This window comes from Physcomitrium patens, chromosome 23, assembly GCF_059467195.1.
Source record: "Physcomitrium patens ecotype Gransden chromosome 23, ASM5946719v1, whole genome shotgun sequence".
Classification (NCBI taxonomy): Eukaryota; Viridiplantae; Streptophyta; class Bryopsida; order Funariales; family Funariaceae; genus Physcomitrium; species Physcomitrium patens.
The window spans coordinates 9785318-9809221 of NC_143432.1; the positions used below are offsets into that span (position 1 = coordinate 9785318).

General features: G+C 40.0%; 2 protein-coding genes across 5 annotated transcripts; one reads left to right on the forward strand and one right to left on the reverse strand.

The window, feature by feature from the left end:
• The first annotated feature begins 2449 nt into the window (after nt 1-2449).
• LOC112275603 (putative LRR receptor-like serine/threonine-protein kinase RKF3) lies at nt 2450-5827 on the forward strand. Of its 2 annotated transcripts, none has more exons than XM_024506101.3 (2): nt 2450-2562; nt 3551-5827. In XM_024506101.3, the coding sequence occupies exon 2, from the start codon at nt 3674-3676 to the stop codon at nt 5627-5629; it is 1956 nt and encodes a 651-aa protein (XP_024361869.1). In that variant the 5' UTR covers nt 2450-2562; nt 3551-3673; the 3' UTR covers nt 5630-5827. The 2 variants fall into 2 exon arrangements, with proteins under 2 accessions (XP_024361869.1, XP_024361868.1); XM_024506100.3 differs by having other exon boundaries at nt 2515-2709.
• Nucleotides 5828-6580: 753 nt separating this feature from the next.
• LOC112275602 (callose synthase 11) lies at nt 6581-22463 on the reverse strand. Of its 3 annotated transcripts, none has more exons than XM_090246804.1 (30): nt 22173-22463; nt 21410-21742; nt 20790-20909; nt 20325-20420; nt 19936-20030; nt 19267-19408; nt 18580-18714; nt 18154-18230; nt 17838-17976; nt 17319-17441; nt 16866-16986; nt 16410-16533; nt 15960-16158; nt 15581-15633; nt 15265-15325; nt 15000-15081; nt 14713-14756; nt 14409-14495; nt 14065-14159; nt 13583-13655; nt 13363-13454; nt 12994-13075; nt 12318-12644; nt 11699-12004; nt 11242-11374; nt 10783-10936; nt 10062-10563; nt 9325-9690; nt 8447-8944; nt 6581-7972 (listed from the first exon to the last, which is right to left on the reverse strand). In XM_090246804.1, the coding sequence occupies exons 2-30, from the start codon at nt 21485-21487 to the stop codon at nt 7022-7024; spliced, it is 5355 nt and encodes a 1784-aa protein (XP_090102930.1). In that variant the 5' UTR covers nt 21488-21742; nt 22173-22463; the 3' UTR covers nt 6581-7021. The 3 variants fall into 3 exon arrangements, with proteins under 3 accessions (XP_090102930.1, XP_024361866.1, XP_024361867.1); XM_024506098.3 differs by having other exon boundaries at nt 22058-22461; XM_024506099.3 differs by lacking the exon at nt 14409-14495 and having other exon boundaries at nt 22058-22461.
• Between the last annotated feature and the right edge of the window lie 1441 nt (nt 22464-23904).

The window sequence follows — 23904 nt, forward strand, 5'->3', positions numbered from 1 at the left end:
GTTTTATCCTTTATATTCCTATGAATGAGTATATAACCTCAATTTGTCCTGGTTAGCATCCTCTTGTATAATGATATCAATATCTTGCAATTAAATTGCTAAAATTACACTGAAATTGAGAATTAAATTGCTTGCTTGGAAAAATTGCATCTACAAAGATTCAATTGTAGAACAATCTTATATTTTTAAAATACTAGTAAAAAATCATACTAAAATTTATTGCTTTTCAAATTTCAATATTTATAAACCATGTTTTTTTTATTTATAGAAAAGCCTTCCTTTATCAAAATCTTAAAAATATTACACTTCTAAAAGGCTTTGAAAAGTTTTTTCTTATTTTCACACTTTAATATTCAAAAAAAAAAAAAAAAAAAAACCCTCCATTTGTTGTTGGTGCCCATTTTAATGTGTCAAAGTTTGACTCAATCTTAGTTCACAAATGGTCCTCTTAAGGTATCAAAATCATTTTTTTATGGTATTTTTATTGTATGATATTGCTGTTAATTATAACTGAAAGGTGATTGTATTGATATTAAATCTATTCTATCTTGTGTTGCTCCATTTAAGACCCTACCAAGTATCTAGAAGCTCTTTTCATAATGAGTGTAGAATGAAACATTAAATTTTTATGTACCTTTAATGTATTAGCTATGATTTTGATAGAAAATTTCTCTTAATTTATCTGAAACACTTTTAGACCATATTTGATTATTACAGATTTCATCGTAAATTCGAATTGCAAAATTAAGAGAGAAAGAAAATTTATTTATATTAATCTACATACAATGGTAGGGATTTGGAATAAAAATTGCCACAAACTTTGCCTTCATACACATTTAAATATATAGTATAAAGTGAGAGGAGATCCTCACATAGATTAAATCATTCTTTTATTATAACTCATAATATGACAGCTCAAATCTTAATTGTGAAAATAAAGAAAAATATGAAGTTTAAGGCTCAAATTTTTTTGATGAGTATTTGAACAATTCTGGCACAACTTTTTGAATTTGTATATTACAAATTTCTGAATTTGGCACTAACACAAGTCTTACAAGACAATGCTATTACTGCCATGTAGGAAAAATATTCACTCCACATCAATTGTTCTTCTCATAATTTTTGGTTTGATTTTCTAAGATATATAACTAACTGAGTAAGCCTTCCTGATGATGCATAGAGTGCTTGGCACAGAACAGCCTAGCACTATTCAATGGAGTATAATTTTAAAAACTAATATTTGAGAAACCAGACATGAAGCAGATGCTCCTTGGTCATTTAATTCTGACATGACATGGCAGTATGTAATATGAAAATAAATGATGGTAAATTTGCACTCCCAATAAATACTGATATACAGTTTCAAAAAATTAATCAATCAATTAAATGGCTATTTTTCTTTAAAATCCACAATTGTTTGATATAATAACTCCTCAACATTGTGCTTCAATACATCTCCACAACTGTGGTGAACCTGATATCACACTTCATGTCAGCTATTTTGATATATCTGTCTTCACATTCTACAACACACAAAATTGGTCACCAATTTGATTAAACAAATGAAAGAAATAAACTTTGTGAGCATACTACATAAGCATCAAACTAGTAGGATAATTCTTTTTGCACAATGTGGACCCAAATTAAAAAAAATAAAATAAAACATCTCAAATTCAAAGAATATGTATATTGGTCAAAGTAAACATGATGGATCAAGAGTCCTCCACATGGAAAAATTCACAAAGAAGATGTAAGTTGTTGGAGGGTGGAGGAGGAAGTTTGTCCAAGGAATGGAACAAGGGATGTCATTAGGGTTAAAAGCAAACAAGGGAGCGGTGTAGTGGATAGCAAAATCTCCAAAACCCTTCTTCTCCACTTCAAAAAAACTTCTCTTTCAGGAACTTCCACTTCATGAGACCTTCCAGAGAACTTTCCCCATGTGCCCTAAATTCCAGATTACATTTCTTTTATTTTTATTTTATTTGTTTTTTCTTCCCACAAGCCACTTAACCTGCCACACCAACTATGCAAGAAGAGGAAGAAGAAGAAGCAGGAAACCCATTTGACCCCACTTGGACCACATAGAATTATTTCTTCCAAAGCTGCTTCTTTTCCTGGACCCAATTCCTCCTTGCCCAACACCCACCTAATAATTTAATAATACAAAGACACCTTGACACAACCCCCGCCCCCTCCTTTGCAGGGTGTGCATGTGAAAAGGGGAAGTGCATGACCGGAAGAGTGGGTAATATCCCGGTTACCGGTTTCCGTTTGCCCCTAGCGGCTAAACTTTCCCATCAGGAAGACCGGCCCGGAAGGTGCCCTCGAAGCTCTGCTTGCAGGAACGAAGTCGGTGTTGTGGCAGGAATTTTGCCCCCATCGACTCGTGTTGTTGTTTTATTTTATTATTTTGTTTTCTGTTTTTTTTTTTTTTTTTTTTTTTTTTTTTTCTGTGCACGGCAGTTGCATGGTGAGCCTGATGCTTAAGAGGCGAAGGTTTAGTCCTCTGGTGACGAAGGCGAGTTAAAACTGGAAGTTCTGGGTGCGCGCGGCTACGGCCAGGTTTGAAAGAACACGATCAGCTGTAGTTTGGTCAATTGTTGGGTCGGAGTCATTGTGTTGTGTGCAGGTCCTGTCAGCGCGCGGAATGATTTGGCGAAGCTTGCGAATGGAGGCTTTCTGGGTGGGAATTTGCAGTGAGGAGCCAAGGTTTGAGCCCAATTTTCCATAGGGTGGTGGCGTAGGGTACAGCAGGCGAGCGCATGGTTGTGGGTTTGTACATTTAGAGACGGATTCGATTTCTTGGGAGTGATTCTTGCGCACTTATGCGAAGGGCGAGATCAGTGATGTGTTTAGCAAGCGCTACGCCAAGTTTCGTTTTCCAGGATTGTAAATAGGAACTGCCGAGGTTCTTGGATTTCTTGAGTCTGTAGGAAGTTTTTCTCGGATTGGGATGAGAAGGGAGCTTGTGACAGTTCGCAGTAACCTGGTTGATAAAGTACAACGGAACATGCTTGATCCTTGCATTTTCAATGTGGCTGGGTTTGGTTTTAAGTTTGGAATTAAGTCGTTTCGGACAGTGTTGGTTGGTTACGCAATCGTCTAGTTGGACTGAGAGCACCATAACTACGGCAGCGATCGGTGTCTTGTCGTGTTAGAATTTGGGCCGTAACAGGGTTGCAATAATCCGCGGTTTTGCACCCACAAAGACAAAATAGATTTTATGAGGTTTTTGCTGTATTGGTCAGGTTTTGGACAGTGCTCGTCTTCATTTCGTTGATTTGGTTTTTCTTACATCCGATCAGTTATTTTCATGAACCATGACTCTGCTAACAGTTACTTACGCCAATTCTGTAGAAGATTTACAAAGCGAAAGGAGATGAGGCTTGAGAGAGTTGTGCATATTCAGAGTAATACCAATAAATACAGGGTTTAGCAATCGCGAAGATATCGATAGGCCAGTGCATGATCCTGAATTTAACCTACGTCCCGCTGCATTACTAATTAATTCAATGGCATTTCCTTACGTTTTAAGTCTGTGTTTTATCAGGAGAGTGCAACTCTCGGCGGTGTTGGCAGAGGGCTATGGGCTGTTCGTCGCGCGTTCCTGATTTGAAGGGGCGGACAACACCTCCTTTGGTACATAACTCAGCCAGCTGCGGTGTTCTTTGGAATGGGAAGATGGTCGCTGGAGGGTCAGGAGATGCTAGGGCTACGTCGGCGGACTGTCATCATCTTAGTATTCTTTTTTCTCAGCCTTCAAGTCGTAGCTCAAGCTCCGAGCCTGACACCTACCGATTGCCCTCTTAATTTAGATATTCTAGATGTTTTTCCCTCGGTGGCGGAGCAAGTGCGAGCAGTGGATTCTCTGGAGAAGAGGTGCCTGACCCTCACTCATGGCGTGGATGTCCTGCTCTCCGTGTACCTCAAGAATGAAGATTACTTTCTCGTGCCACCAGAGGCTGCCTCCTCATGCATTCAAGCTTTAAATTCATATTTTCAGGTGCCCAACATCACGGGTCTGTGCGGGTTGACCCCAGCGTTCATCTCTCGCGGTACAAACAACTGTCAGGCCATTCAAACACGGGAGGACTTCATCTCCGCTGCTAAAAATAGAGATTCAATCCTAGCTACTTGTAAAAATGGAGTGCTTGCGAATGGAAACACCAAGTCTGCGGGATGTGCCGCTTGCACGAAATCATTGACTCAAGTGGCAAACTCGTTGCGGAGCTCTGGCAATTCCAACGACAACCTGTGCTTGGATTATACCTCTATGTACACGGGGGCCTTTGTTGTGAACGCAGGGCCCTCGGATGTAACCACGTTGGTTTGTTTGTGGGACATCATAGGAGACGATGATGACAAGAAGAAGTTGCAGTGGTGGGTTTATCTCGTCATCAGTGGAGGGGCTATCCTGTTCGCTTTCTCATGCGCTTGGATTGGTTTTCTCCTCCTTCGTCGATGGAGGAGAAAGCATCGTCAGTCTAATGTCGGCAATGAGTTTGCGAGGGTGGCAAAAAGCATGTTGCACGGTTCCATGAAGGAGATTGGCGGGGGTTTGACGTGGTACGACATTGAGGAGCTCCGAGCTGCGACTCACAACTTTGACGTGAAGAGGATCATCGGGCAAGGCGGATTCGGGAATGTGTACAGAGGGGTTCTCCTTGACGGTAGCGAGGTCGCATGTAAGAGGTTCAAGGATTGTACAGCAGCAGGGGACACCAGTTTCCTGCACGAAGTGCAAGCGCTCGCGAGCGTGCGTCACAAGAACCTTGTGGCGCTACGCGGGTGTTGCATTGCGAGCCTCGGGGAGGGCCGCCTCGCAGGCTACCAGCGCATCATCGTGCTGGACTACGTAAAGAACGGCACTTTGCAAGATCATTTGTTCGGCAACATCCACAAAGGCGATGGTAAGAAAAGCTCCTCCCAACCGACTTTGTCGTGGCCACAGCGGCTCAAGATCGCCACAGACGCAGGTCGCGGTGTTCAGTATCTTCACGCGGGCGCGCAGACACAGATACTACACCGCGACATTAAGCCCAGCAACATCTTGTTGGACTCCGACTTCAACGCCATGGTCGCAGATTTCGGCCTGGTCAAATTCACCCCCAATGGAGTCTCCCATATGACGACTGGCGTGGCAGGCTCGTTTGGCTACATCGCCCCGGAGTATGCCATGTACAGTCAGCTGACGGAGAAGAGTGACGTCTACAGCTTCGGCATCGTGATGCTGGAGATCATCAGCGGCCGGAAAGCTATGGTTCCAGACCCAATAACTTCCGAGCTCCTGATCGACTGGGCATGGCGGTTGTTTAAAGAGGGCGACTGGGACTTGATTCTGGACCCACGACTCACGGAGCGCGGCCCTGACGAGGACCTTAAAAGATTCGCCATGGTTGCGTTGTTGTGTGCGCATCCCCAAGTGTTCTACCGCCCCACCATGACAATGGTGCTTCGAATGCTTGAAGGCGCACAACATGTGCCGGCCCTGCCAGATCGCCCCATCCCCGTGACCCTCAGCAAGGCTGCCTTGCAAGCTTCTCTTGCACCTTCTAACATCGGGTCTGGCAGCTATTCATCTAACTTCAGTTCGGCAACTCAAGACTCCATGAGGCAGCCTGTAAAGTAGGTACTATTTTGGTAGATTGTGGAGATAGCAAATTTGGCACTTTGAGAGCATGTTTACGATGTATTCAAATCACTTTCATGAGTTTTCGAGTTTAGATCATATGGGTCATCGCAGGAGCAAGATGTCCTTTGTATAATCACCTTTGTATAATCATCATCGCTTGTTGCACAATCGTTGCAATTCAAAGCCTTTCATGGACACTGCAATCTGTGTCTTTCTTGACGATGACAGTCTTGGACCGATGTCCTTTGAATTTCCACTTATCGGGCTCGGCCCGAACATGCTTGTGTTGTGGGTTTTCTGTTCTTCAAATGCCTGAACATGTTCAAAACTCATGTACCACAGTACATGAAAGGGGGGGAGGGGACTAAATTGTTTTCTATTAGTCTTGTTTTTGTGGCGTGGTATCAAAGTAGGGGAAATATGTGTCTTTGAGCACACAAGTAGTTCTTTTTTTACTTCAATTTATCTCTCGTTTTGGAGAGATATCTTTCTTTGACTTCACGTAATATTATTCTGCTTTGGAGACATCTTTTGTGAAAAGAAATTAACATTCTAGTTAAAATTGAAACAAAATTTTGACCAGTGTTAGAACTTGTTTATGTCCTTTCTTAGACTCCAATTTTCTTTTGCATATAACCATTCATTCACAATTTTAGAATATTTGGGAACCCGCAAATGTTTTTCAAACCCAAATTTTACTATCAAAGTTCATCACAGTAGTGTTTTTGAGTTTACATTCAATTGACATTCCGATTGGCTGCTGAATACACAAATCTTACTGAGAAAGTCATATCCATTCTCACTTGAACATAACTATACTTTTCAGCGTTATACCTGGACAAACTTACAAGATATTAATGTTCGTTTTAATGTCTGAACCATATAAGCTTTCGAATATTTGAAACAAGAAGCATTTTATTTGCCTCCTATATCATCCAAGTCAGAGAATGATCTTGAACAGAATTCCAGCAATTTGAACTAAAGATTTATACATGGATTTAGTAAAATTGTTGGTAACCAGGTTTCTCTAGTATCCGAATCTCTAAGTGATTGAAAGAGGCACCTCCTTCAAAACTGAATTCGAAAAAGAGATACCACTGGAAATAAGTAAGGCATAATTTGATTCTTTCCTGCTATTATTTTCGACACGAAGTCAAATGGAGAGAAGACTAACAATATAACAAGTAATAATAAAACAATAAGAATAACAAGTAACTGCATCTTTGTCTGCTGTACATATATCTATTTGAAGGGCACATCAGAGCACTTGCAAGCTCTCGGAAACGATTCCAGTGAACCCTGAGATAATTTATAAATATTCTACAAATATTCCAGCTGTGGGGTAAGGTAGAGGGTTGAGGCAAAACTAAACAGATCAGGTTACGCTTATCAGTCAATATGTGTGTTCTTCTTGCCAACAAATAAACGAGAGATCTGGAGGCCTCGGCTGAAAGCCTCATTGTAAAGGATGCGGGTCTGCATTGCCTGGAATCCAGGCAACCAGGAAAGAAAAGCAACAGGAGCCATTATAATCATGCCCATTCCTAGATCATATAGGCGTGCAACAGCAGTGATAGTTCCCCATACTTTTGAATTTTCCAAAAACGGACGCCGCAACACGAGACAGATCTGGAGGATGCCCCAGCCTGTGGGCAAGAAAGCAAGAAAACTTGCAAGAATGTCGAGGAATGTGAAATTAGTCCGAGTTGCGAGCACAATCACAATAGCCGCAACGACGGCTATCGTCACAGTTTGAATTAAACGGTAACGACCGTGCTTGTTGGCGGCATATCGATCGCTTGCATTCGAGATAACGAGGTGGAGCAAGATAGCAGCGAGCATGTAACTCCAAGACAAGAGATAGACGAAGACACTTGTACTGTTGCCTGTGATCTGCAGATGATAAACAATGCCGTACTGGAAAAGGAAGAGCCGCAAATCCAGTACAATATCCAGCAATTTACCCCACAATCCGGTAGTTTTCAAATGCGTCTGTTCGCCCTCCCACCATATTTCCCAACTTTGCTCCGGTTTAACAAAGATGTCTCCTTTGAACCATATCCACTGCAAGAATTCATCAAAATCTTCCACTGTCTTCAGCCAATCGAACCCCGAAGGATTGAAAATGAAAGGCGCCATTATCCACGTGAAAGCCAGAAACCAGCTAGATATCATGACCAACATGTAAGTGGCAGACGAACTGACGACCCCATACGCCAGATAGCAGAATAGAAGCATCAGAAGCTCAATGCCTTTGGTGAAGTGGCTCCTTGAATACAGCCGGTAAATCTCAGCAAACTTTTCGTGCTTAACCACGAATGTACGACCGGTTGCCCTATACTGCAAGCACAGACGAGGAGAAATAATGAATCATATTCCATGGAAACTTGTTGTCATCATTATTAATAAAAAAAGCATCAACACATCAGGAGTAGATGCGCATTTTTTTCCTTTTCACTCTGGAATTGAAGATCTTTGAATGTGAGACATTAAAGGAAATGAGAGTTGAGTCCAAATACTGCTAGCAACGGATAGACATGCAATGACAAACTCTAAAAACGTCTTCACTAAATATTTTAGAGTTTCTTATTTCAGATGATCCTAAGTCATCATCCATATCTCTACCGACTAGAATACTTTCATGTTGTTCCGTTAGTTATGTGTATGCTCACTGTAGTGTTTGATTCTCGACCCCACCTATGGTTGAAAACATACTTCGTAAAGTTTGACTAGCGAAATAATAAAATTAACGACCAAACTTCATTTAGACATAAGATTAAAAGCAGAACACAAATAGAAGGAATTCAGGCATACCTTAGCACCACCATGCAGAAGTGTGCGTCCAAAATAGTGACTCCGTGTTCCCATCTCGAAGGTAAAGAATAGGGAAGCCAACTGAAGTTGCATTGTAATCATATTCCACAAAGCTGTAGTGAATCCGTGCTCTAAAGCATATTCCACAAGCATGGGTAGAGCAGTCAGCAAACCCAACTGGACAACAAGCTGCTGGTTTAAAGTGGCTGTCAGTGCCGCATTCGAGAGAGCGTTCGATCCAGTTGTTAATGATTTTTCTATGCCACTCAAGGCCAAGTACACACGGCCCCAAAGAAAGACAAAAACAGTCAATACAATTATCAAGTTGTTCACAAAAAACCCAACCGTGGTGTAGTAGAAAGAAAACATTCGAAAGAAATCTAGATGATGACCAAGACGGTAAACATCACGGCTCAGCATCTGCTCCCCGTTCCCGCTGGCCACTTTGGCTTCGAACATGGCAATCTGATTCAATCCAACGTCCCGACCCTTACCAGCCTGCACAAATATCAGCAAGATGCGAAGGTTGGAATTATGTGCTCATATGCAACTAAATCCGATTCAAATGCCCATTCAGAACTTCAAGATCATCATTTGAAGCTAACAAAATTCCCACTACCACTGTCATGGGTACGATGATCCTTCAGCCATATCTTGGACTTGAACTACTAAGAGGCAAGAATGCCCAAATAACTTTGCTGCTACAGTACTAAGAGCACCAGTCAGACCATAAGCCTAGACGTTCCTAAAAGGAAGACATATTATAAATGTATTCTACTTAGACATGAACCAGAACCCTGAAACCTAAAGCCTGGCACACAGTTACAACCATCCAAACCTTCGGCGTGATAAATTAGATGGTTCGACATCGACATTACCTGAATATACTCGTGATGAGTGACGGTACCACCACGAAGAGTACAATTGAAGCCTGCGAAGATGTCCTCACTGATATTGATCGATCGGGATGCCTTGCTGATCCCACCTCGGCCCAAGAACCACAGTCGATCAAATACATCAGGATGTCCATAATGCATCCGGATTTTGAGAGGATTTGCATAAACGCGTTGGTTGAGGGTGACAAATACTGTTTCTTGAGCAGACATGAACCATGCTAAGGATGAAACGGATCCCGTGAAGACATGCTCTCTTACACCTAAAATCGTGGGCTTTCGGATTCCACGAAAGCGATTAAACTCTTCAAGTAGGTTTCTCATCTTCATGGCTTCCTCAAAGTACATTTCCTGCAAACAGCTTGGAAAATCATTCTCGTATCTTTATTCAGAAAGTGGTTCCTTCCTATTGACAATGACCAGACTTCCATATCATTGACATGGAGGACAAAATCTCCTAAAAGATACTTGAGCTCTGAACTATAATAAATAAGTAAAGGGTAACCAGGAAAACGAGGGCATTTCTTGAGCGATAAATATTCCTACATGATATGCCGTTGGCAATCAACGTCCACCTGAATATCTCCCTCGAAAGTATTCTGAAGTACTTGTGCAATGTACCCTGAAACTTTCATGTCAAAGATGCAAGTGAAAAGAGCATTTGATGAGATTAATTCTTCAAGATTATATGCTGCAGTTCCTCATGTAGAAAAGTGGCATACCTGGTTCATATCTATCGTTTGCACTCCATCACCTCTTGTGAAAATCAGGGCATGATTCTGATTTTCAGGTTTCCCTTCTCCCAGCTTCAGTGGTCCAGGTAACTGTATCCTGTAGATTTCTACCTCTCTTTTCAGAACTTTGTCATACTTGACAAGAACAGAATAGTACTTGTTGCCCTTTTCCTCCTTAATTTCATCCACGTAAGCAATTCGTAGGCCCGTGTGGTACGTTTTCATGAGACGTAATATATCCGCTGCCTTATAGTCATTGGTTTTTTTCTGATTTCCGTAAATTTGACAGGTCACAACGTATGTGAACTTCATACCAGCGGCTGCAAGATTTTGTAGCTGCTTGTTTTTTCGATTTTCGCGTTCTTCATATGCATGCTCAGAACGAAAAGATCCCCTTCTATTCGGACTACTGCCTGCGTCCAAAAGTTCTTTGATTCCCTGCATTTCAGTATCCGTGGCTGTGTCTAAAAAGGCCTGTACTTGAAGTGCCCTGCAGAGAAAGCGGAATTTGTGGTTCAACTGACATTGACAAAGTCCAAATAGTGGTAGTATAACAAACAGAAACCGAAGACTGGAAGACCCGAGACAAAGATAGTTCGTAAATGGCTGCGGACTACGACCTGCAGTGTATAAATCTTGGTTCAGGAGAACCTATGATTGAATGTTATCAAAGAAGTAATGAAATTTAAGGATGGTGAAAAAGCCGCACCGTTCATAATACATCATTCCCCGCACGGTACGTGCAAGCGTCTGCCCTCTATAAGAAGCCCAAAGACGTAGTTCGATAGCATCATCCGTATCCCATAAATTAAGCTCTAACAAGCCCTTTTTCTTCATGCGCTCCAGAAAGTTCAACCAATCCTCTGAAAACCAGCATGCAAAAGTAGTCACAGATCTTCATCTAGACAGTTTACAAGTCGAATGTTCATTGAGATAGATACAAATATCCATACGATCGAAGAATTTGATGTTTGCCCCTAGTTGGAAATCGAAAGAGTAAATCTTTGTAATTTATTACTATGTTTCACACCAGATCATCTTTTACATTTCGGCCTATTCTATACTCGAATAAAAAACTCGATTTTTCCATCAGAGAAATAGTGGTAAAGATTCTTCAATATAGCACATTGAAACTGTGCTAGTTGACACGTTAAAAGTAGTTAGATACCTGGGAAAATCCTTTGCAGGTAAAATAAAATCGTTATACCATCCTCATTCTCTTCTTTCAACTGCTTTGAACTGAAGATAACTTCCTCAGTGTAGTAAGGTGTCAAAACGCTGAACGCCAACATTCGATCCACCTACACAAGGTAGCATAAAACATTCATAGCATGTGAGTAGAGGAAGACATCCCAGCAAGAAAGATGTGAACATGAGTTTTGCTTGAAATACATTCTGCAAATAAGTTCAAATTAACAGAGACTGCGATTGGATTCAATTTTTCAGCTGAGCGCAAAGGGCTCAAGTAAAGACCTCAAACTCTATCTGACCTCAGATCTTATGAGAAAGATCCACTACGTCATCGATAAATACACATTGGCACCTAAGATGAAAAGCGCACTGACAGTGAATGTGACATTCGGGAGACTAAAGACGAAAGAGAGACTATTGACATTGAAAATAACCTGTGGCGCTCGCGGCATGGTCATGAAGAGGGAATTGCTGAAGAAAGATATGCGTCGCCGAGCCTCTAATCCCTTGGGCACGTTAAGAAAAGGTTCCCTCGTGCTCAATGTTGTGTGTATTCTCGACAGGTGCTTGAAAAACGGCGCATCGTCATCACTTGGAAGTGTCACAGCGTTCATAAAAAGCTCCGTGTCTTTGTTGGTTGCAGTAGATAAATGTTGCCCTCTAATGATCTCCTTCACACTAGAGTCCCTTATAAAGTCCTCCACTACGTCCTCGTACAAGTTTTGTAAGGCATCCACAACCTAGAAAGTCATGAAATTCGGTCAAGGAAAGAAAAGCTACTCTTTAAGATTGGCACTCTGTGAGGATAATGAAAACATGATGGCATAGGTACAGCTTCAGTTTCTGACAGTTGCTCTTAAGAGAATGACAAGCGTTTAAAAGTAATATGTATCAACACTTGATTTCTCTAACACCAGACACGGGCTAAGGTGCTCAACCATATTTCAATAGGTGATCAATAAGTTGATAATTAAGCTTGCAGGGTATAATAGGCAGAAAAATCATAATTAGGGATTCCATTTTAAGCAGCATTCGTGCCAGTAAAGAGTGTACCTTACGAATATTCCCTCCAGTTGGCTTAGTCATTAGTACTGCAATCAGCTTCACTACCCGGTCATGGACGATTAAGATTTTCTGGAGAACAAAAGAAGTTGTAAATCTGTCATGAGCTATGGATGCATCTATCTCTTTGAAAACGCTTTCGATAATCTTGTGCTCCTGTGAGTCAACCTTGAGAAGCCTACGTAATAGTATATGCTTGATGCTTTCATAGCACTCTGTGACTGCACATCTTCGATACTCATGCTTACTAATTATACCCCATAGCTTTGTATCATCTCCCTTGAAGTACTGGACTTCATTAGTTAAAACTTGGAGGATCTGCAAGAAAGGTTATGACGTTATGAGATGTTGAATTCCATTTGCTCAATCATAAAATACTCATACTGAGACAGGTCCTGAGGCTGAGGTTTGCCTTCTGAAACTGCTCAAGGAAAATTCAAGCAAAATCTAGAATTTAGAGGACAAGAATTTCCACCCGCTAAATACAAGTGGTCAATAACAGCTTAGTGCAGAATTGATTTAAAAAAAATCGAGGTTACAATCTTAAGCCAGCAGGTTAAATGGAGTAGTGATTATTTCTATAATAAATCATTCAGACATGTACATATAGCTGTATACTACAAAACTCAAGCAATAGAATCAGCTAGTAGAATATCATGATGCAAACCTGATTAGCTAACAGAGCAGAAGGCCACAAGAAAACTGATAGCCTCCAAGCTCCGGACGGAATTTCTAAAAGCTCCAGTTCCCTGCATTCACTCTCATAATATAAGGAAAAATCAAGTGTGATCGAAAGCATCATCATTAACTTTCAATAATTTCATAAAAGTCCTTATACATTTAGTACATCATCAAGTAGCATAATAGATTCCGATCGTGGTTACACTTAAGTATACAATGGTATTACGCAGAATCATTCAATTATAGAAACTGCCTTTAATTCAGACTGAAGCAGAAATTAAAAAAATTCAATGTATTCCATTAAGAACGGGTGATTCTGGTAAGAAATTTTCAAATGTAGGAAAAGAGACACAACCTGTCACTAATGAGGTCCTCATCACGAAAAGTATTCACGATTAAGTTCCATACATGAGCAAATTGAACCCCTTCGCGTTGACCCCATTCCACCTGTCAGGTGGGAGAAACATCAACATATTACTCATTAAGAATTTTCTGCAAGGAACACTACGATTTCATCTACCTATTGCAACGCTGACATTCGCAAGAAAGATAAGCTAGAATCGGCAAATACATACCTTTTCATGTATAGCAGACCATCCATATCTAAGCCTAAATCGCTCGACCAGGTCCTTGGCATTTTCCCACAAACTGTTTCAACGAAGGTATAAACATCAGCACTTTTCCACTCACACTCGAAGGCCAAATTAATCTAAGAAACAGTGCTAGCATGGACTTGGATCTTGATCCATGTACATGAATTGAGTTATTTCTCAATGATCTTCATGATAGACTTTGACCGACGACGATATACTACTTCACTCACTAAAAACAGCACAAAACAAGACATCAGAGCATAAGTCAACCAGAGAAGTTCAGAAACCAGCAATTAGACACTTTACATGCAGGTTTTCAGCTTCCTCCAAATGTATCGAAGTGACACGAAACCATCAATAGACACCATCACGTTAACAAGAAATTTTTCATACAAGTGATAACCAAAAGGTTGTCCTGAATGAACCGGTTTCACAATCAATTATGCGATGAGGAAGGGCCTTACGTTGTGTGTTGCAGTTGTTTCGGTGGCATGAGATTGAATTCGAATGCAGATGGAAAAATCTTGAATCGCAACCTCAGTTGATGAACGTTACGAATCTGATCAATCAAAAGACCAAATTTACTGCCACATGTCTCGTGCTGAAGCACACATCTTCGTTGAAATTTATTTACATTTAAACTGTTCGTGTAAAGTTCTGTATTCCAAAGTTCCCAAGAATTGTAGACCACGGCCATGTTTTGAGCGTTTGTCAAATTCAGGACCCAACGACCGACTCATTACTTGAACTTCATGAATGAAATTCAGTCAATTTCTTTGGTAATGATAAGGCTGAAAATGAAAATTACTTCTCCGAGATGTTGAAGAAGACCTACAAAAGCCCCAACGCCAGACGACCATATGGAATACCAGATTTGAACGTCCATAAAGTAAATCTTTTCCAATACATCCAAATCACAACTTCAGTAAATCAAAAGACCAAAGCAGCTTTTCTAAGATATCACCTGCAATCGAGTTCCAAAACTGCCACTGTGTGTATATGACATTAAAATGAAAAGGAAGTAATCTTCTCGAGAAAACCTCACGGCCATTGTACAGGATGACAGTGTTTGACTTTAAAATGAGATTAGATTTCAGTTCACATCAACTCACCAGAAGTACTGGGGCCCATAATACAACTATCGCTGCTCGACTACCTGCAAATTGATATTCATTTATAAGTTAAATCTATTTTTAATATATATACATTCACAAACACACACACACACACACAACTCTGCAAAATGCAACATCCGACATAAGAACAGCCAATTGAGGTTGATAAAAATGATGCATCAGCATTAAACTCCATTGAAACTCAAATCCATGAAAGGTATTACTCCGCTCTTCTGGAAGATGAACGATGGAAAAAAGAAGATCACAATAAAGCTGATATATACCATTTGGGAAAAATTCGTGCCACTTATATGTGATATTTTTGGTCCGGAGGATTTGCTTGGTTGGTGCAATTAAAGGCCTGATCTGTACACCGCCTCAGGGGGATGATAGAAGTGAGATTATGAATGAAAAGAAAAGGATCTCACAAATAGATTACTCAAAACACATTGACTGTACTTTCATAACAATAGTATACCAAGTACAATTACTGCAGTACATCAACCTTCGATAGAAAAACAGGGCTAATGTCAGCAAACCCAAAAATACCTGAAGCCAATAGCTGAAAGCACATTTAGATGCCAGGACAGAGAGCCAAAACAAAGCATATCTGGCACCAATCAATAATCATGTTAGAAGTATGATCTACATTGAATCTGACAATGACTGCTGTAGATAGAAAGTACCAGAAGTGGCCGATGACTAGAGCTTCTGCTGGAGAACGTATGTCTGTGCAAATTTAAGAATTGATCTTCAAATATCAGGACTGCAGGGTTTTCTCCTCACACGGTACATTGAGTAAATTGTAGAGATCACAAATTAGAAGCAATGTGCGGATGTAACTTCATAGTGTGTAGATACTCACTTCAAATTATCCATCACTCCTTCACGAAGACCTCGGCCAACAAACTGACGAGTCTGCTCACACAACAACGAAAAATGTGAAGATTTTCCAACCTTCTCGATCTACTGAGAGAATCTTGGGAGATCAAGTCTTCGAAATTCATTGGGAAGCCGAGTTCACTCACAATTGTACCATCCATTGATTATGATAAAATGAATTACCCCGGCTTGTATGACTATTAGGTCAAAACCTGCGACTAATTCGAACAAAAACACTACATTTGAAACTTTCAGCCACTCATCTTATATCAATTAGGACATTTTTCAATTTGGACGTAAACAGCAAGACATACCAAGGGACAGCAAATCCAGGTATGATGACTGCAATGGCATGCACGTACCTGAAACCACCAAGTCAGAGCATGAAAAATCCTCCAGTTTGAGTTCTCGACAAAATTGCGAAGCCAGGGCAAAATGAAGAGCACAAGAGCTAGAACCTCTGGAACAATGAAGGCTGCAGCTATGTATAAGTATTCATGCAGTCTATCATTGGCATAACCCGACCAATACTGATCGATGTTTCTTTGCCACCACATCCTTCTGCTCACACAAACAGAATTATATGAGTAAATCATATGTAAACGTGGGTCATATATCATACTGTCAAATAACAAAGACACAGAACATCAACGAAACCATGTATTCACCAAGATCATTTAATCAACCAGAAAATGGAAAAACGGCTTGTGATGTGTATTTACTAACAAGGTCAAATCAAACTTGATATCATAATCGTTAAAATGTAGGATAGCCTCCAATTCTATACAAAACTGAAAAAGGCTACTACGGACCTGTAGTAAATAATGAAAAGGATTGCCCAAACAGCGGCCACCAATGGCTTTAGGATCATACGAATTCCAGTGAAAACTGTTTCTTTGGATACAAGACTGTATTGGCTCCCAATATCAAGTAAACCTGCACAAGATATTACAATAAAGTAGACAAGGACAAATTCCGTGTGAATTCAACTGTCTTGTTATCAATTCCCATGACATGGGGTGGCCTCTACATCAACACTACAATTGAAAAAGAAAATAAAAAGATCGTGGAATACTAGAAATACTGTTAGGAAGTAAAAACGAACCCATATTTTTTGAAAAAAAATAAAGGTAGGTACAATTATAATAATATAATTAATATCAATAAAACAAAACAAAACAAAAAGCATACAGAAAGACACAGATGACAACCTGTACCAAATGCCAATCTATCGAACTGCGCAGTTGGACAAGCACAAAGTCACGTACCTTGTAGAACTCGCAACAATGACCAGGTGATAAAAATGCTCAGAAAACGTGCCAAAGGATCCGGCTTTTGCAATTCAATCCAGGGTGGACCGCCGTTGTGCCACAATGTTACAACGGACGCCTGATAGTAATAGAGAACAAGAGTCTTAATTACATCATATTCACCTGTCTTTTGACAGTTTAACCATGAGTGAAGATAAATCGGTACATCAGGAGCTACATTTCACATAAGATTTCGTAGAAATGAGGACGCAAGCTGCATGTTAATTTCTACAACAATATTTCCATAGTGTAGTCTGCGACACATATAACAGAGCGCCAAACGGTCTACAATCAAGCGATTATGTCAAAAACATGGGCATGGTCACTTCGGGTTTCTATGCATCACTCCGGTGATATGGTTCTGAAATCGCAATCGTGGCATGAGAAAGCAAGTCTGTACCCAGGACATACCTGAAGGACCAGAATATGCGCTACCCATATGCGATCAAAGCTGCGAAAGATGTACCAAAATGAGCGTTGTTCAACGAAACCAGTCTTCCCCACCTTGTGATCTTGGTCTTTTGTCCCGCGATTCTAGAACAACATTCTCTCCTTTTAGATCGTATCTTTGACAAAAAAACTTTCTAGAATGTAATTATTTAGATACAGGAAAACCAGATTCCATACACCACATCAGAAATAAGTTCAACTTCCCCAAGCTGAGCCCGTCAAATTTTAGGATTCAATTTTAAAACCAAATTCAGAGTGTAACCAGAGATAGACCAGTGAAAACAAGATACCTTGAAATTGGATCCCAATTACTTAAAGTAGTACAAGTGAAGAAATAATTACAATACACCAGTAAAATATGCCGCGGCCCACTTAAACGAAAAACTAACATTCTCTTCACAATAGAATCAGGTTAACTTAAGTCAGCCTTTTACACCAGAACGTGCAAATTGTAGGCAAGGTACAGGGCAGGAGACTTACAAGATACCCTCGTTCTCTTAATGGCTTTATGAGATAGCTGCAACTTTCATAATTGACACGTTGGTTGTAAGGAATATCTTCGTTCATTTTTGGGTTTAACGAGAATGGCCATCGCAGTTGCTCAAAACAACGAGAGCTCCTACATGCAATTTCGTGAGCATGAGAACCTTTACATGTTCTTCCAAGAAACCCAAACAAAGTCATGTCCTGGATTTTAAGAAGCATTATTGACCATGCTGTTACCCATCCTATTTGTAACAGCTGGTATGATCTTAGTAACTAGCAATACATTCCATTTCGCAGCGTTAGAATTTACCAAAAATATTCATTCATGTCATCATAGTTCCTCCATGATGAGTGAGGAGCTGCACCACCATTATTAGAATCTGCCTCCTGCATAAACACAGAAAACTCTAGCTACAGGTTCAGCAACACATTCAACCCAATATCCAACAAAATTCATTTCCTGACAATAATATTATCTTTCCTTAAGAGACTGGCCGCCGTGGCAAGACCTAGATGAGCTCTAGCCACGCTTTCTTAGTCTTACAGAGTGGAGACGGAACCTCGACACATGACATCCTGATATTCATCATCATAAATTTCACCTTAGTATACTGATCAAGAAATAAAAAATATACGACGAAATTCCTTGTGCAAGGATACTTCACACGAATACATCAACCTTGGCAACCATAAAGTAAGCACGGCATACCAGAAACACAAAGAATGGAGATCTTACCGCTTTGACAACTTCGTATATTGGAACAATAATGTTATTAAGAAAACCATTCGGTCCTGCGTAAGTAGGAATTTCTCCTTGTAACTCAACATTGTCTGTAAATCCGTCTATAGCCTTATTCAACTCCTGGAGCATCTGCACAACAAATATAGCGGCCATGTTCAAGTCGTTATTACCGTCAGAAGTTGTGAGGCTATTAGATTTCGAGGTCGCTTGTGAGTTGAAAATGTGTTCAAGGCTCCCAGAACCCCCGATTTTCAAGACGATCCCATTCAAGACGCATTACCATCAAGATATGCACTATGAAAATCCGTTGAAATACAGGTATGGTAATCTATTACAAAAGTTCAGTTTGAAATTATCTAACAACCTAATATTTAATTTAAGATTTAATGTTTGCACAGATACTTCCTGTGAAAGTAATCACCACACCAACATGAAATTATATATTCTCCTTCAAAACTTAATTTTCGGCTCCCTTCTTGCCTGGCAGAAAGACCAGTCTTGATGGTAATGCGCAACTGTACTTATATTCTGCAAGCCTATTGGCAGCGTACTTCACACTAGACTTTCACAGAGTGAGTTGGAGGAATTTCTGCTCAGTGAAGGTTTCTTAACAGAGAACACCAAATGAAGCAACCAAAAACTTCCTAGAATGTCGTTTCACGATAAGTAAAGAATTTTTACATTGTCATATATGAAGCAGAGACACTCCGGCATAAACCTTAAATTGGCTGCCTCTCCCCAAATCAAGAGAAATAAACATGTATACATCAAATCGTGCCACTGTGGCTCGCGTTCACTCGGTCCTCCTCTTCTTTCCACAAGCCTAAGAAATCAAAAACACAACCTTTCAATGGTCAAGTAGTAGGTCTTCGATCTGCTCGTTTTTAAGAGTTCGGGATGAAAAAGACCCGAAAATCTACAAATTTCCGATGTACATTCTCAAAGAGATACCTGAAGAACAGAACTAAAGAAAGGCTAGCCTAAATAGTACAGAACTACCTTCCTCGGTAACAATAAAATATCATTTACAGATTTTGAACCTAAAAATAGCCCTAACACAGTCTACCTTCAAGTACGAGAATCATTACAGAAAGTCAACCCAGAACTCAAAGAGAAGCACTCTTTCGTAAAAAGTGTCTACTCCATATTCAGAACAAAACAATGAAGAGCATATTGTGTATTAATGTCAAATGCAGGGACCTTATCGAGAGAGCATTACACAAGATCTGAAACGGATCGTGGTGACCCTACAAGTATCCAGCATATGTTTGGTCGAAAATTGAATCTTGCGATAGAGAACCCAACAAACCAGTAGCTTGCAGCCATGAAAAGAAATGAAAAAGAATTTACTTTATCAGATTATTTTTGCAGCCGATAAACTTGCACCATTTGACGTAGTTTCCTGTAACCTTCTTTCTAATCATCTTCACAACACTTGTTTCCAACTGCAAGACCCAACCAGAAGTATAAAAATATTTGCAGCCACTATGACTGTAGAATCAATAATGCCCCAGAAGTCGGTCTATGGACGATTACCGACTTAAAAGTGGTCACATGATGTAGGACCACTTGAGAAGTCCGCTGGTCCAACAACTTTAGCTGTGTGCTCAATCCAGTAATAAATCACAATACAATACGTCTAGAATAACGAATAACACTATCAGAATCGGATGCATCTGCTCTCTATTTGAATCTCAAATCAATGAAAAGATAACCCAGTAGTGTTTGCGGTGTTATACCGTGTCCAAAGGCATCGATGGGGATGGAAACAGGTGCATCATTCCATTGGCGAGAAGCAAAACGAGGTGTTCTCGTTGATTTCTCACATTATCTTCCTATACAGATGTAGCAAAAATCACCAGAATAAATTATACATATTCAATTCAGCTTTAGTTGGATTACTAATTCAAACAGTCAATCGGACATCAGAAAACCATATTCCATAGACAAGTCTAGGCATCTCTGGATCTTATGTTGTAATACATGCAATCTGTGATGTGCTAAACTTGAAAAGTTCAAATGATGATCGATTCCAAGTGCGAAACCCGGACTAACGCCTGCTCCATCATTATCTTGTTGAATCTTCAGGAAGTTTTCACAGAATTGACTTCATAAAGGACGCAATCTACTAAATCGCATTTAGGACCGTGTGGACCACATAGTACTGAGCCTCATTGTCAACTACTTGAGGGTGAAAGACCAACCTGAAAGCCGAAGAATCCACCAAGCCAATCTAGCATATCCGATTCAGGGGTCCACCTCCTTAAATCCGGTGGGACAGGTAGTCTATCAACTTCCTGCAAAGCACGCATTGCTGCCTTTACCTGTAAAACCATAGAAGTGTTCCAAATTTGGAGAGTTAAAGTTTCGCGGAGTATTCACGCTGAAACTGCAGACCCTAGTACGATACAAAACCCAGCTATATTTTATGCTTAAAATGATCGAAGTATATCAAACTGCAGAGACAAAAACCCCTGCGAACCTCACTGCACATGGAAAAGACCTCCAGCTGAATCCCCTAACTATGCTGCCAGTGTATGACAGTAAGAGGTGCTTTTGACTTGAATAAAATTTTACTTAACACAATAGCAGACCTTTGAGAAGAAAAAAAAAAAAAAAAAAAAAAAAAAACTTAGCGTTTTGGCAACGGAATGACACAGGAGGAGACGAAACCTTGCTGCGGAATTTATGAGGCAATACAAAAATTCTCAGACATCTGAAGTATATTACATTTACATTCAACACAGCAGCCGTGCGTGCACAAATATCTGCAAATTGCTAACACACAGATAGGACAGAGGGAAGCGGAAAAAGGTCATAGCACCTCTGGAAACATCATCCCGGCATGATCGACTGCGTGTGGATCGTCCACTGGCAGAATATTGTAAACACGGTCCGCCATCTTGCATGTCTTGGAAATAAACCCAAGACTTCAGATTCCAACCGACTCTAGAAACGTATTTCTTCAAGGTCATGATTTCAGAACCAAACGGCGAATGCAGACGTCATCGAGTGCAATCATCGTATCACCAGCTAGAGTATGATCGGATAATATGAATTGTTGCGTCAACGCCTTGGAGTTACCCTGGTTCAGACCTCGTAATTCTTCCCCACTTCTGTGTCTAGTTATGCTGATGAAGCTCAATTATACACGCACCTATTCATGCAAGCAGTCCAGCATAATTAACACGCCCTTCTGAGCGAAAAATCCTGCGAACTACATAATTTCATGCTTCATTACATCTCCCCTACTGGAACGTGCATAAAAATAAATAAAATAACAGCTCCAGAACAGACGACCACAAGAATTCGTCAATTATCTCATAAAATTAGCTCAAATTGACCAGAACAACACCGAGAATCCAATTCACTCGAACACCACAACCGAACCTACTCTCAAACCCCTAACACGTCGCACCAAACACAAACCAGCACAATTCTATGAAATCGACAGTCCAAACTCCCAGCACACCTAGCCGATGAACACAAATCGCATCTCGTTACGATCACCACGACATGGCGACCTCTCCGGTGCAACGAGAACCAGGGATAACGAAGGGGCCGGGGAAGAAAAGAATTTCTCCTACAAAGAATCCTAGATATGGAGTCGTGCTGCATAAGAACTCTTCCAACACCGCTGCTCTCTCTTGCTCCTGTGTCCGTGTCTGTGCTGTGTCTGTGTCGTTCTCTCTGTCTATGTCTCACACTCTCTCTCTCTCGCTCCTTCTCTCTCGCTCTCTCTCTCTCTCCGATGAATGTCTTCGTTTGTGCGAACTCCTCCTACTCACACACCTAATCATCGATCGAGACTAGGCCCGAGACTGTGATCACAATGGCCGAAACCATGGGTCCGAGCCGGGGTCTCCGAATTCGTCAAAGACTCATCTGGTCCATTTTAGGGTCCTTGCTCTTCCCATATTCCAACTGTCGCCCTGGTGCCGTCGGCGGGGACATCCCCTAGCCCTCCATGCGTATCTTCAGCTCCGTTGACGAGTCCACGACGAACGAACGAACGAACGAGCAGAGACGGCGGACGAAAAACTAGATCTCACGACGAACGGGTGGACGTCTTTGAGAGGATGATGAATGATTTGGATTGAGATTGTGGACGGATGTGTGTGAGGCTGGGTTGGACATTCTGTGCATCCAAAGCCACTCTGTAGGAATTGTAAAATATATTAGAGTTGGATTGAGGGATCACCGTTCAGTTGCTTGACATGTGGCTGACTTTTCTTCTGGTTTTATTTTTAAATTTTTTAGATTTAAAAAAAAGGGTGAGTCAAAAAATTGAGTGGATTGAACCATTGGTTGATTTCTATATGTCCTCGTTTTTTTTGTTGATATAAAAAAAGGATTTTAAAATTGACACATAGTAGGTTGTTGTGATGAGTTTTGTCCCATGGTCGTCCATCTTCCATCCATCACAACCTCAAGATTGTGGGTGTTGTGTCAACACCAAATCCATGATTATTTACCATCGAATGTTTCTAACCCAAATATAACTTGGCCAAAGTAGAAGGATAAATTATTTGTTATGTAGCATCCGATTGGACAATACTAGTGCATTCAAATTGCTTTCCTATTTTTAACAACTTTGGTTTTATTTTTGGTGTTGATGTTTCGCTCATTAAAAATTTACTACCATTTCAAATATAGTTCGAAGCATTTTCACACATAGTTAAAAAATAATAATAATATATAAGTAATATGTAAATTAATTATTTGGAGCACCAAATTATTAAAAGCAACTTTGAACTCATTTGGTATTTTGATTAAATTTTAAATATATACTATTTTATGAATTTTGAGTTAAAATTTATATATTAAGAAATGTTAATGATTATAAGGTAATGTCAAATCATATAAAATAATTTTTTTTTAACATATGATACATGTCGTATCCCTTAATCTCTCCATAGGCAAACTATTTCCACTCTCACTACCCTTGAGGCCCTTTTTAACTCTTTCTTCTAGTAACTTTGGCTGCCATTTCAAAAAGCCCCCTTTTTTTATGACAAGCCTCAATAATAATATTACTTCTTCCTACTCATCTAATTTCTCTACAAAAACTTCTTGAATTACTTTACATCCATTTTTCAGAAAGTACTTGCATTTATCAACAACTGAATTTAAAATAAAAAAATGAATATGTTTTTCAATCTCTTTCTTATTCAAATTCATGTATATATATATATATATATATATATATACATGTATGTTTTTCAAGAAAATTTATAAAGGGATCAAATATAAACTATAAAAATTTAAAATATAACTTTATTTTGTACCAGTTTCACTTTTCAAATCCATACATAATGA